Source organism: Schistocerca gregaria, chromosome 2 (genome assembly GCF_023897955.1).
Source record: "Schistocerca gregaria isolate iqSchGreg1 chromosome 2, iqSchGreg1.2, whole genome shotgun sequence".
Lineage (NCBI taxonomy): Eukaryota > Metazoa > Arthropoda > Insecta > Orthoptera > Acrididae > Schistocerca > Schistocerca gregaria.
The window spans coordinates 526294749-526309763 of record NC_064921.1 but is presented as its reverse complement, the minus strand read 5'-3'; the positions used below and the strand labels follow the sequence as shown (position 1 = coordinate 526309763).

Below are 15015 nucleotides of genomic sequence, written 5' to 3'. Positions count from 1 at the left end.
AAATGACTTCAACGTAGTGAAGTAATCGGAGAAGTCTATTTCTGCTCTGGTCGGAGTACAAATGACAACAGAGAATTCCAGACTCCATTTAACCTTGTTAATTAATAATCTTTATCTTTCTAAATGTTTATAAGTAATATTTGATAAATAAAATAAACCAGAAGAACTGTAGTTGTGCATACACCATTAAATCCCACATTTACATTAGCCTTCTAATTAGCAACAGATAAATCCCACATGCAACTGGAAAATGTGATTGGCCAGTTAAAATGTACATATTACATATCAGTAGCAATCTCTGAAAGATTTCAAACTGACAAAGTCAGCAGTGTCCTATAGATAAAGTTATAGGACTGTATTGTCTACTCACTGAACCAAACAGTTTTTTTTCTTATCTGCACTTCTTCTTGAGCTTTTCTCAATACAGTAGTTAACTTACATATAATACGGGACAACCCATTTTAAGTATAACCAGTCTGATACGTGTTATTAGACAATGTGTGACATAAAGAACATTACAGAATTAAGGTATTTTAGACTAAATCTGCTTTTACAGTATAAAGAGTTCTTTGAATATAACTTGCCATAATAAGCAGTGGCATGTCAGACAACATGAAGCATATGTCCAACTTAATTTATCCACTTATGTTCTATATATAATGTGAACAACTGAATTTGAAATTTATAGTTGTAAATCTTGGAATCTATATTTGAATCACTTAAAATCATACTGTCTGCAGAGATAAAATATTCCTTTGTTATATTTCTCTTTAAATACCTGTTATGTATTTTCTCTCAGACAAAAACCAATTATGTGGGGCACTGTACCTGTTAAATGTAATCATCACAGTACTTACCATAACATCACCTATTCTGACTTGTCCTATATCCTGATGTGCTTTCTGTACAATGTAAGATTTAAAGGACCAATAAAAATGCAACACAATATCACTAGAACTAGTCATATGTAATAGCACACAAAGGTATGATTACTTAAAATGCTATAGCTTCAGAACTGAAAGAAAAGGACATTGTTCGGGACATAATTTGGTACTGAGATTTTGAAAGTTGCTGTAGTGTAGTCATTACAGACTTACTGGAATACAAGCAGTTGGCTGATAGGGATCTGGGTACAGTGGGATGTCTCTAATGGTCTACCTTCTGAATATTCAGACAACACATAACCATTAGCTGTGCGAGAGGGTATCACTCTCTCAGTCTCTGACAATTACTGGTACATATTTACTTCTGAAATTACAGTTGTGATTCTTTCTATTTTGTTTGAATCCTCTCATTAGGAAATGTTAGTATAGACACTGCTTAATATATAGTGGTGGGCACTTACACATGCCAAACATTCTTAGTGCACTGTGCTTACAAACATCTGCGGAATTTGTACATTGTTTATAATTTATATGTCAGTTCATTTCCTTAAGAAATATAAATAAAATGCATTAAATTATCTGATATTACACTGCACAAAATTTTGAAAATAAGTCAAATGGGTTGCTCAAATAAAACAAAAAAGGTAGATAGAAAGGGTTCACCTGTCATTTACTTGTATTCTGTATCAATGGAGGTTTATATAATGTTCAACCTCTCTTTCACTGTAAGATTACATGTTCTATCTGTTAACTCCATTCTCTTCCTCCCTTAATTCAAATTTTGTGGACTTCAGAAGATTGTAAGGTGCATAGGTACAAAACCTCTCTGACAGCCAAGGTATATAGAAAGCTCTGAAAAATCTGTGCGACCTGGAACACACGGAAAGTACTGTGATTATAAAGAGGCGAAATAACACTGTTACTAATATGTCTCACTTATTCCAAACAAAGAGAAAATAATAAGACAGTAATTAATTCTAATCCAGAGGTGTCGATTTCTGAAGAGAGACATATAAGAGAATAATTTATCAGTATCTGTCTGAATGCCTTCATTAACTGACAGTGCTCTACAAGCTCCAGAAATAAGCTGCATTCTGAAACTGAAAGCTTCATAGACAATGAGCAGGAAGAGTCATAAAGTGGTGTCACCTGCTATACGTCAAATAAGAACTGATCAACATGAGAGAGCAATGTAACTTACTGAGACATGTGGCCCCATCCTCCAAATCACAAAATGTAATATGCTGGAAGAAGGGACAGTATAGGGAGAGTGCTTGGTTGAGATCAGGAAGACCGTGGGTACCAGGCCAATGTAGACAGCAGATATAGTTTGTAGTAAATAGTATTGATTTGTAAATTAGGGATTTTATAGTTCTTCACGGGTCTACACTAATAGACATGCGGTTCAATGTACGCACAGTGGCTGAGTCGTGTGCACAATGTCTTTCTTCCTTTCCATTTCTGTGCCACACTGCTTCTGCTTGTTCTATTTTCTAGCGAGATAGTTGTAAACAATGATACAAAACTTACAAAGTGAAACATAGAACAGTGCCACAGCAGTATCTACAGTTTGGGTTTTTCTGTCTTTACATCATGTGACACTGGCACAAGAGAGTGTACAAAGGCACTGACATGCCACAGATGTGAGATGAGTCAAAGGCATTGACATCATCATTATGCTGTCCCAACACCCTTCAGTGTACATGATCGAGTGCGCATGATAGCAGAAAATCCACCTAAGATAGCTTTCTAAACCAGTGTATAGCATAATGGGAGAATGTATCAGGCATCAGGGGAGTGTGACGAAGAGAGAGTTACAGAATAATACAGAGCTGCATCAAGGGGCACGGATTGTAGCTGATAAAGTTCCTGTGGTTAAATAAATATGTCAGTGGTACCACAGGGCTGAAGCGCAACACACTGGATGGGTCTTCTCAGGGCTGGTAGGTGAAGTTTAATGTTTACGTGACAGTTCCCCAGTCATTATAGCCATAAATGTGACTGCAGTGACTTCATCATGGATTCCTTTCTTTTTGTGAATAGTTCACATTAAGCTCTTGTTTCTGAATTTGTGTGCTTATTTCTTTCAACTCAGTGATTAGGAGAGTGTGTCACATGGAGCATGGGATAACTCTGACAAAGAAGAGTGGTATGTAGTAAGGCTAAGTATAGAGTGAAGGAGAATAATATATGAAAACGGCTGGGTGCAAAGATTCATAATGTTAGTAGGATTACTGATGTAAGATGCTTCCAGGATTGCCACACCACTATTCCCAAGACACTGTTTGACCAACACCACCTACATCACAGGGCCTTACAACACTCTGCCAATAGGCGAGTGATATCATCAACTTCAGGTATACAGCCAGTGCCACCTACCTGTAGCAATGCGACCTAGATGCCTGTAGAAACGCTATGTGGAGCCATGTAAACAACTGTTTCGGAGCTATAGTGTTAGTGAGTTGAGTTCCCTTGTGAAATAATTTGCTTTTCTGCTCTCTGAAGTTATATTGCCTGTAGCAGTTCAGGAGTGATCATCACCATGGTGAATAAGTGTTGTGTTTTGGGTTGTTATGGTAATTATGACGAGAAAAATAAGGTTCACATTTTTAAATTTCCAGCTTACGAGAATACATGAAGGAAATGATTATCTGCAATCAAATGAGATAACTTCATTACTAGCAAGCATTCTGTGGTGAGTACCTTTTATTTTAAGCCGTACTTATCGAAGAAAGTATATTGCAGTTGAAGTCTGAGTATCGGTACAATTTTTAGAGACATCCTTGCAGTATATTATTTTTCATTTTGTAGGTCTGCCAGTTGCACTTCTGCGAAGATGATATATTGTGGGAAACACAAGCAGTAGACTGGAAAACTGGAGCTATGTTAACCGCACCACTAAGCAAGTCATAACTCTGACAAAAATGCAGTCCCAAGCAAATTTCCTAACTGCCCTTTGCATATTTCGAAAGTGATGCCAAAAACCAGAGTACCTCCCTCTGAAAAACAGAAGAAAAGGGAAGCTGCTGCACTGAGAGCATCTATAGAGGACAGTATCAAATCTCTAGAAGTATATAATAAGAATTTTTCCTTCAATTCATTTTAAGAACTGATACAGAAGCTTGACTCTGTCACTTGTAGTGAAAAGTGGTCAAAAGCAGTGAAAGATTCATATATATTGTTTTTTTATGCAGACTATGAAAAAACACCACATCATATTTTGTACATAATTATTAATCAGGAACTCAGTGTAATCATTTATGTTAAGGGTTGTGAAATCACTTCCAAGAAAGTTCCAAAAACTGTAAGTAATATCCATGATCTAGACAATATTAAAGTATTTGTTGAAAGTTTAGCATGGAAAAAGGAAGAAAAACATCTTCAAGACATCATTGTTGAGTTGTTAGATAACTTAGAATGTGATGGGAAAACTAAACCTGCTGTTGAATTCATATGAAGCCCATTTCAGTTAAATTTTTAACCTCCTGAGAGACATAGGTTTCCTCCCCATGTTTTAGTATTTGCTTCTTTGTTGTCTTTTCTGTTTTAATTTCAAGCCATGCTTACAGATTCATACAGAGCACTGGAAATATTGTTCTGCCTTATCCTAATACTATTAGAAACATCTGTGCAAATATTTATGTTGATCCTAACAGTCCAAACTTTCTAGATTACATTAGGGAGAAAGTACCAAACCTGAATCATCAAAATTGTTTTGTGACACATTAGATGAAATACACATAAAGCCAGCCATGGACTACAAAGGAGGAAATTTAGTTGGAATGGCACATGATACCACTACTCTTGCAACAACTGCTCATGTGTTTATGGTGCAAGGTGCAATTTCATCATTTAAAGGTGTTGTTCACATCTTGCCTGCAAATAAAATGACTGCTGACCAGTTGTTCAATGTAATAAAAAGAAGTACTGATTGGGTTGGAAAACCTAGGTTTAAAGGTTATTTCTATTTGTTCTGACAATAATTAAATTAATACAAAAGCTGTTAGTAACTTAGCAAATCCATCACAACTTAGTACTGCTTAGCCACAACCTTCAGATCATTCCAGACCTGGTTTTATGTTATACACCCAGTACACATTTATAAATGCATCAGAAATAACTGGGTGCATCTGAAAGATGAACTTCTGACATTTTGCTTCCTCAGCTTTGAAAACACATCTGTGAGAATGCAAGCTTCATTTTCTACAATTAGGTTCATATTTGCCATTGAAACAAACAAATTATTGAAATTTGGGATGGTTTAAGTATCAAAGCTCTGTGATCCTATTCGTTAGAAAAACAAAATATAAGGCTTCTTTGTCAATTTTCAATGACAGCATCAAGTGTAGTTTACTGGAGTTGGGGCCTACAAATGACATTAAAAATTATGAAGAAATTGCTGAATTTTTTAAAATAATAAGCACACGGTGGAAAATTGTGAATGTTAAGTCCTCTCTGAAAGGAATTAGACGTAGAGAGGAAATGCAAAAGTCTCTAACAAGCTACAAGGATGATGAGAGGTGTAAATTTCAAGAAAATTTGTAAATTAGCTAAACAACTGGAACTCCATGAATTTGTCAAGTGGTAAGCTCAGTAAGGAAACACCCTCTGCACTCAAGCATATAACATACGCATTATTAGAACTGAGAACATTTTGGCTGTCAGAACTTAAAATGTCGTACTTGCTGCCTGAAAAATTTCAGACTGATGCATTAGAAGCCAGGTATGGAGTGTATCGATGGCTGGATTCCAATACTATGTGTCAATGAAGCAAACATTTGAAGCAGTGAAAAAGCTGAGATTATCAACTTTGTTAGAGCTTACTTTACAAGTTGACTCGACCAAGAAAATTGTAATTAGGTCCCTACAAAGCTGTGATCAGTCTGAATGTCTTGATGTTGCCTGTGGCATCTCAGCATCAGGTATTTGTAAAGTAAGTGTTAGTTGGTGTGATTTGGAACTTATTGGTCCAAAGCGTGGTAACTGTGCTCAGTTTTTAACAATAGATAAGCAGCTGGCATGCGGTGCTGAGCACAAACTAATTAAAGATCTTGATAGAGGTGGCTTGCGATATCCACAGAAAATGCCAATGCTGATAGTAATGTAGTCTTTTTCTTTCATGTGAAAACTATTATCAGATGAACACTGTGATTCCAATGGCAAACAGCAAGTAAATTAATTAGTGACTGTGTCATAGCCAATGACGATTTTGCAGTAGATCTATGTGACAAACATTCAGCACAGGAATAGCGTAAATCTGTTGTTTGGACAAGTGTTAATATTTTGCTTAGTTGTTGTTGTCTTCAGTCCAGAGAATGGTCTGATGCAGCTCTCCGTGCTACTCTATCCTGTGCAAGCTTCTTCATCTTCCAGTACCTACTGGAACTTACATCCTTCTGAATCTGTTTAGTGTATTCATCTCTTGGTCTCACTCTACGATTTTTACCCTCCACTTTGCCCTCCAAAACCAAATTGGTGATCCCTTGATGCCTCAAAATATGCCCTACCAACCGATCCCTTCTTCTAGTCATGTTATGCCACAAATTTCTCTTCTCTCCAATTCTATTCAGTACCTACTCATTAGTTATGTGAGCTACCCATCTAATCTTCAGCATTCTTCTGTAGCACCACATTTTGAAAGCTTCTATTCTCTTCTTGTCTAAACTATTTATAGTCCACGTTTCACTTCCACACATGGCTACACCCCATACAAATACTTTCAGAAACGACTTCCTGACACTTAAATCTATACTCGATGTTAACAAATTTCTCTTTTTCAGAAATGCTTTCCTTGCCATTGACAGTCTACATTTTATACCCTCTCTACTTCGACCATCATCAGTTATTTTGCTACCCAAACAGCAAAACTCATTTACTACTTTAAGTGCTCCATTTCCTAATATAATTCCTGCAGCATAACCCCGTTTAATTCGACTACATTCCATTATCCTTGTTTTGCTTTTGTTGATGTTCATCTTATATCCTCCTTTCAAGACACTGAACATTCCATTCAACTGCTCCTCCAGGTCCTTTGCTGTCTCTGACAGAATTACAATGTCAACGGCGAATCTCAAAGTTTTTATTCTTCTCCATGGATTTTAATTTCTACTCCAAATTTTTCTTTTGTTTCCTTTACTGCTTGCTCAATATAAAGATTGAATAATATCGGGGATAGGCTACAACCCTGTCTCACTCCCTTCCCAACCACTGCTTCCCTTTGATGCCCCTCCACCCTTTTAACTGCCTTCTGGTTTCTGTACAAATTGTAAATAGCTTTTCGCTCCCTGTATTTTACTCCTGCCACCTTCAGAATTTGAAAGAGAGTATTCCAGTCAACATTGTCAAAAGCTTTCTCTAAGTCTACAAATGATCTCCTTAATCTATTTTCTAAGATAAGTCATAGGGACAGTATTGCCACACTTGTTCCGACATTTCTACGGGATCCAAACTGATCTTTCCCTGAGGTTGGCGTCTACCAGTTTTTCCATTCATCTGTAAAGAATTCGTGTTAGTATTTTGCAGCCGTGGCTTATTAAACTGATAGTTCGGTAATTTTCACATTTTTCAACACCTGCTTTCTTTAGGATTAGAATTATTATATTCTTCTTGAAGCCTGAAGGTTTTTCACCTGTCCCATACATTGTGCTCACTAGATGGTAGAGTTTTGTTAGGCCTGGCTCTCCCAAGGCTGTCAGTAGTTCTAATGGAATGTTGTCTACTCCCGGGACCTTGTTTCGACTCTGGTCTTTCAGTGCTCTGTCAACCTCTTCACGCAGTATCGTATCTCCCATTTCATGTTCATCTACATCCTCTTCCATTTCTATAATATTGTTCTCGAGAGCATCGCCCTTGTATAAATCCTCTATATACTCTTTCCACCTTTCTGCTTTCCCTTCTTTGCTTGGAACTGGATTTCCAACTGAGCTCTTGATATTCATGCAAGTGGTTCTCTTTTCTCCAAAAGTCTCTTTAATTTTCCTGTAGGCAGCATCTATCTTACCCCTAGTGATATACACCTCTACATCCTTACATTTGTCCGCCAGCCATCACTGCTTAGCCCTTTTGCACTTCCTGTTAATCTCATTTTTGAGACATTTGTATTCCTTTTTGCCTGCTTCATTTACTGTATTTTTGTATTTTCTCCTTTCATCAATTAAATTCAATATCTCTTCTGTTACTCAAGGATTTCTATTAGCCCCCACTTTTTTACCTACTTGATCCTCTGCTGCCTTCACTATTTTATCTCTCAAAGCTACCCAGTCTCCTTCTACTGTATTTCTTTCCCCCGTTCTTGTCAATCGTTCCATAATGCTCTCCCCGAAACTCTGTACAACCTCTGGTTCTTTCAGTTTATCCATGTCCCATATCCTCAAATTCACACCTTTTTGCAGTTTCTTCAGTTTTAATCTACAGTTCAGAACCAATAGATTGTGGTCAGAGTCCACATCTGCCCCTGGAAATGTCTTACAATTTAAAACCTTGTTCCTGAATCTCTGTCTTAGCATTATATAATCTATATGAAACCTTCTAGTATCTCCAGGGTTCTTCTACGTATACAACCTTCTTTCATGATTCTTGAACCAAATGTTAGCTATGATTAAGTTATGCTCTGTGCAAAATTCTACCAGGCGGCTTCCTCTTTCATTCCTTACTCCCATTCCATATTCACCTACTATGTTGCCTTCTCTTCCTTTTCCTACTGTCGAGTTCCAGTCACTATTAAATTTTCGTCTCCCTTCACTATCTGTATAATTTCTTTTATCTCACCATACATTCCATCAATCTCTTCATCATCTGCGGAGCTAGTTGGCATATAAACTTGTACTACTGTGGTAGGCGAGAGCTTCGTATCTATCTTGGCTTTCACTATGCTGTTTGAAGTAGCTTACCCGCATTCCTATTTTCCTGTTCATTATTAAGCCTACTCCTGCATTAACCTTATTTGATTTTGTATTTATAACCCTATGTTCACCTAACCAGAAGTCTTGTTCCTCCCGCCATCGAACTTCACTAATTCCCACTATATCTAACTTTAACCTATCCATTTCCCTTTTTAAATTTTCTAACCTACCTGCCTGATTAAGGGATCTGACATTCCATGCTCCAATCTGTACAATGTGTTTTCTTTCTCCTGATAACAACGTCCTCCTGAGTAGTCCCCACCCGGAGATCCAAAGGGGGACTGTTTTACCTCCAGAATATTTTACCCAAGAGGACGCCATCATCATTTAACCACACAGTGAAGCTGCACACCCTTGGGAAAAATTACGTCTGTAGTTTCCCCTTGCTTTCAGCCATTCGCAGTACCAGCACAGCAAGGCCGCTTTGGTTAGTGTTACAAGGCCAGGTCAGTCAATCATCCACACTGTTGCCCCTGCTACTACTGAAAAGGCTGCTGCTCCTCTTCAGGAACCACACATTTGTCTGGCCCCTCAACAGGTACCCCTCCATTGTGGTTTTACCTATAGTAAGGCTATCTACACCGCTGAGGCATGCAAGCCTCCCCACCAACATCAAGGTCCATGGTTCATGGGGGGATTTTGCTTAATAACTATTGTAAAATGGAAATTGACAAGGGGCATAGGTCATTCAACAAAAAGAAACTGAAAACTGTGGTGGAAGGACATATTTTAAACAAAGAAAGTAAAAAGAAATGTACATAATTTTCGTTAGTATTTGCCACTTTTGTTAATTTCACTAAGCAAGTTTTTGGTACTAACTACAGTACATGTAAGCTCTCGCTATAAATATTTATTTCTTCAGCTCTGATGTTACAAAACTTTCACCATTTTCAATATAGAGAGAATATACTTTGTGTCTAGTATGTTACTGTAATGAGTATTACTTAGTGGAGTGTAGGATGGTGAGTGGGCTGTTAGGTGTTAAGGGGAAGGACTGATAAGTGTATCTAGTCATAACTGTTTGTCACGTTCCTCCTATTACATATTCTCAATGTGTTTTAAAAATATTGCTGGCACTACTTATTCCCATTCCTGAGATGTAAGATATTGTCATTTTAGATACAATGCAAATGTAAAATACTTAGTGTGGGTGCAGGATGGTGTGAGTGTGCAATTACATGGTAAAAGAAGGGGGGAGATAAGTGTTGTTAGTCATAATTGCTTCCCTTGTTCCTCCTGTTATTTTAATGTGTTTTGAAAATATTTGGTTTCTGATATCCAACATGTCATTTAAGAGTTTTCTAATTTCTATTGTTCTTTGAGTGCTGCTTTCCTTAAGAATGAGATGTGTGCTATTGCTGATACCTTTTATCCAATTTCTCTGACTCTTACCCTTAGTGTGAGATGGTGTGGTTTCTGATAGTATGCAAATGTCAAATAGTGTGGGTGTGGGATGGTGTGAGTGAGTTGTTAGGTGGTAATAGGAATGGCAGGTAAGTGCATCTAGTCATAATTGCTTGTCTTGCGCTCCCCCTATTGTTTTCACTGTGGAATATTTGGTTTCTGATATGCAACCGGGTTATTTACAATATGTCTATTTTCTATTATTTTTATTTGAGTTTTGCTTCCTGGATGGATGAGGTGTGTGCTTTTGATGACACTTGTTATCACCATACCTATACCTCTTGTTGCTGATGTGAAGTGTTACAGTTTTAGTTAGTTAGTTTCATGTTCCATGAATCATTTTGCATGATAAATCATATGATTAGAATGAGTCATTTTAAATTCACATTGCAAATTAATTTGTACATATGCCTACATGCCGAAGATTTTTATTTTACATTTACTTTACCGTGCAAATGTGAAATGAGCTGTTCCACACTTGTGACCTGAGGCGATGTCTGCTTTTCTGTGAAATATAGTCTGTCAGTAAACTGAAGAGCGAGCGAGCGAGTCTCCACTCTGCCTACCCATCTACGTCACAAGGCACTTCTACAGGCTGTTTCACAATGTAGTACTGGCCCTAACGTGGCACGAGCTTTAAATCTGTGGCGACACCGTGTACAGATACGTCCCGGCTGCTGCATTTATTTTTAGGCAAATGCATTCAGACCATAAGGAATGAAAAATGTGATAGCTTCTTTCAAAACACAACATTATAGAGTAAATGATATAAACATAAGAACGGAAGTCAGGATTCTACTGCAAACATAAAACAGAATGCCTGTTCATGTGAATGTATGTTCCTCTTTTGTTATTTGTAAAATGAACCCCATATAACGCAATCAATCTGTAGAATTTAAGGCTTGTTATTACTTGTTTCTACTAAAACTTTTCTTTTAAGGGTTGCATTGAAACTTAACAATTCTTGCAACACAAAAAGTGTTTAAAAAGTAGCCATAAATTTATAATTTTGTGTGTTGCATTAGTACGATTTGCACTACTTTTTTCCTCGCTTTCTTCGTAAACATGGTTGAAAAGTATGTGGACAATGTTATGCTCATTGGGTATTTACTCTGCTGTCAGCTGTCAAAAATGTTACATGTGTTTTGATAACATCAATGATTATTTGTTTTGTATAAAAACAGATTAGAGATTCTGTATTAAATTTTGTTATAACAAATGAACAAAGTGAATGAAATTTTTAGAAATGGTTAAATATTGCTTTTGGTGAGTCTGTTATGAGTAAATCAAGGACATACAAGTGGTATAAAGATTTCAAAGCAGGCCTTAAAGTTGAGTGGTTTTACAAGCACAGATGAGATTAAAAATGCACAGTTAAGAGACCAATAAACTACCCCGAGGAAACAGTTCCTAAAGTGTATTGGGAATTGGATAATTTGGAAATTCATGGTAAGGACTATGGGACCAAACTGCTGAGGTCATCGCAGCCTAGGCTTACACACTACTTAATCTAACTTAAAGTAACTTTACTTAATCTAACTTACACTAACTTTACTTAATCTAACTTACACTAACTTTACTTAATCTAACTTAAACTAACTTATGCTAAGGATAACACATACACCCATACCCGTGGGAGGACTCGAACCTCTTGGTGAATATTTTGAAGATGATGACATTGCTGCAGATTAATAAACAAAGTTCTTACCAAAAACTAAAAATTAATATGTGAACACACCTAGTATGTCAAGCTTTTTACTTAGAAGTCCAGAATCAGTGTACATGTTTTGAAGGAAAATTCAGTAATGTTTAGAGTAGCTATTGCACATGCTTCAAGCAATATGTCTTAGCATCAGGTGAATAGTAACCAAGATAGAGATTTAGTGACAGAATACATTCAAATGCTGCTGTTTCATGAGCATCAAAGGTTTCACGTGGTTGTGCAACTGTCTATAGCAATGGGTTTCCTCCAAAATTATTAGTTTTCTCTCATGGCAATTCCAGTAAATCATGCGGCTCATTTTCGCATTTATTACTTACCGTATTTACTCAAATCTAAGCCGCACTCGAATCTAAGCCACACCTGAAAAATGAGACTTGAAGTAAAGGAAAAAAAAATTCTCGAATCTAAGCCGCACCTGAAATTTGAGACTCGAAATTCAAGGGGAGAGAAAAGTTTTAGGCCGTACCTCCAAATCGAAACAAAGTTGGTTCATTGTAATATGAGACACAATTTAGGTCGAATGAAAGACGATACAGCTACAGTAGTTTGGTTCGGTTCGAGTCTTAAGCTTAGCAGTTAAGCTTTACCAGGCAGCCATTGCTATGCGTCAGGTGCTCTGTCCGTATTTATAAGGGTACCCTTCCTTTTTCAAGTGCTTCATCTGGTTTGAATCAATTGCTTATTTTGCTATGATCTGATAAGTGCCGGCTTCTTTGTTATAGGTGTTTTCGTCACTCTAAGCTGAAAATGTTTTACTGTACTGTGTCATGCATTGTTTGTCGCATTTTGATAGTGCGTGTTTACTGCCTGTCACCGCTCGCGGCATGGCTTGTTTTTTTGCCGCTAATGCTGCTTACAATGGGAAAAAAAAAAAAAAAAAAAAAGAGAGGGGAATCATCTCATTAGCGAAACAATGGCAAGAGACTGCTATTTGTTGTTACTTACACTGCTGCTTTCTTTGATAATGATCAATTAGAGCCAAATAATAGACTGCATATGATAGGACATGTTCTGAACGAGAATTAGGTGAAAATTTTTCTCCGTTTGAAAATCTTTGCGGCCGCTTCTGTAGTACATCAAATTGTGCACAGAAATTAGTCATCTTAGATTTAAAAATCTAGTCAGTTGCCTTGCTTCATTTTTGACTGTATCACTATTAGGCATAAGAATAATACGAATATAAACATGACACGATACGTATATTCTTCTGTGTTTGCTGTTGTCTCACTCTAGTTTCATAGTTCATTAGGCAGACAGGATTTAAATGAGATAGCAGCAAACACGAAAGAATACATGGCAAAATGTTTATATTCATATTATTCTTATGGTGAAGAAAACACTGCATGTGATTCACATTTCATCAGGTTCCTATTAGCAACCAACTCTTGTCACTGGTAGGAAAATTTTCAGAAACATAGAGTTGGCTATATTGACAAACATCCCTAACAGTTTTGCCAGTCGGATTTATGTAGTACATAGAAGTGCTGCTACATTTGAAGATGAAAAATACAGAATTTGTATTTACTTCGTTGGATAATGTATGAAAATGCAGTGGTCGAAACTCATGGCGGAGGAAAAAAAGCTCGTCTTACACCCCTTTTTTTTTTTTTTAATTTATTTCCTGATGCAGTGGTTTTGGCGCCAGTATTTATCTTTGTACCTACAAAGCATGCCTGTGAGCACTACATATATTGATGGCAGAAGTTAGTTGTGGCGACACCTACCAACATTTTTCAGAACTTACGCTTGCTTTGCACTCGATTCTAAGCCGCAAGCGGGTTTTTGGATTACAAAAACCGGAAAAAAAGTGTGGCTTCGATTTGAGTAAATACGATATGCATCCTGTTGTGGCGAGGTTGATGTTTGCATAAGTTGCAGCCCTTGGACTGGGACTGATAATATTAGCCAACAGCTCTTTTTGTGTCGCCCCTTTAACACACACTGTAACAGAATAAGAGACGATCGAGCACCTGTTACTCAGCAAATACCTCCTCTTCTTCGTGTTCTGCACATTTTCTTACAATGCAGGGCGATGAATCATTACTTCCGGATACCGAAGTATATCAGTGAGTATACAAAGTTAACTGAGTGACGGTGGCAACTAAGATCCCACAAACAGAAATGACGTATATCACTGTATGCCAATCTACACCACTAGAGAGGTAACGTGAAACCGATTTTGGGTGCCCCTGTACGCAGGTGGCAGCGTTCTTCTCCGAAAGGCCACTTCCCCCACCAAAAGCGCTGCTTGCTCTTGAGTTTACAGACAGACTACACTGTGCTAGTCATAGGCACTTCTTTTCATTTTGATACTTGAACTATTAAATTCCTGGATTCCTAACATACTTTTTCTTAGGTCTTGTACCTTTTTTGTGCTGCATTGTGTGTTTTCCAAATATGTTACTTGCTGTGTGTACTCACTCTAATATTTAGATAGGTCTTTTTCTGCCATACAGCATACCATATTAATTAAAAGATAAAGCTGTTTCATACCTCCAACAATCTGCTTGTAGTTTTCCACTGAAAGCAGCAAACTCTTGTTTCACATTCAAGATGCAATAATAGCAACTTTACTGTCTCTAAGATGGCTCTCAATCATGTTGCTTATAATCTGCAGACCATTCTTTGCCACATTGCCATTTTGTAGAGTTTGGTGAGAAGTATTTGCATGTCTTTGACCATGTGCTATGTTGATCAAGCTTTGAAAGTTAATTGCGGCTGGACAAGGGTGTCATGTTTGTATTTCCTTTACATGTCATGAAAATGGATTGTTTTGTTTTTCTTCCTCTATTTGTGTTAGAGTTATTTTTTTGTAGAAATCTGTTAGTGGGATGTAATCTCCCATTTGAAAACTTGAATCTATTATCTTCGCTACATATTGTGCTGTGCCCATTAGCACAATAATTGAGAACCAAACTGTTAATATTGAAGATGTTTTGTAGGAGAAATTTTGCTATCTAGAAATGCAAATCTGATATGGTTTGAGTAATTATTACCATCTGTCCTTACATTAACCATTAAGAGGCTGTGGCATCAGTCATCATGTCTGTGAAACAAACATAGCAAATGAAAACAAGGTTACATTTATGAGGACTGCTACTCT

At 37.2% G+C, this 15015-nt stretch overlaps 1 protein-coding gene across 1 annotated transcript in view; it reads right to left on the bottom strand.

The window, feature by feature from the left end:
- Window positions 1-1254: 1254 nt before the first annotated feature.
- The window catches only part of LOC126330326 (alpha-1,2-mannosyltransferase ALG9), a 120148-nt gene continuing 106387 nt past the window's right edge, over window positions 1255-15015 (bottom strand). The window contains exon 13 of the mRNA XM_049996348.1: window positions 1255-1754. Coding sequence (XP_049852305.1) covers window positions 1625-1754 — 130 coding nt within the window. The 3' untranslated portion in view covers window positions 1255-1624. The remainder of the gene's footprint in view (window positions 1755-15015) is intronic.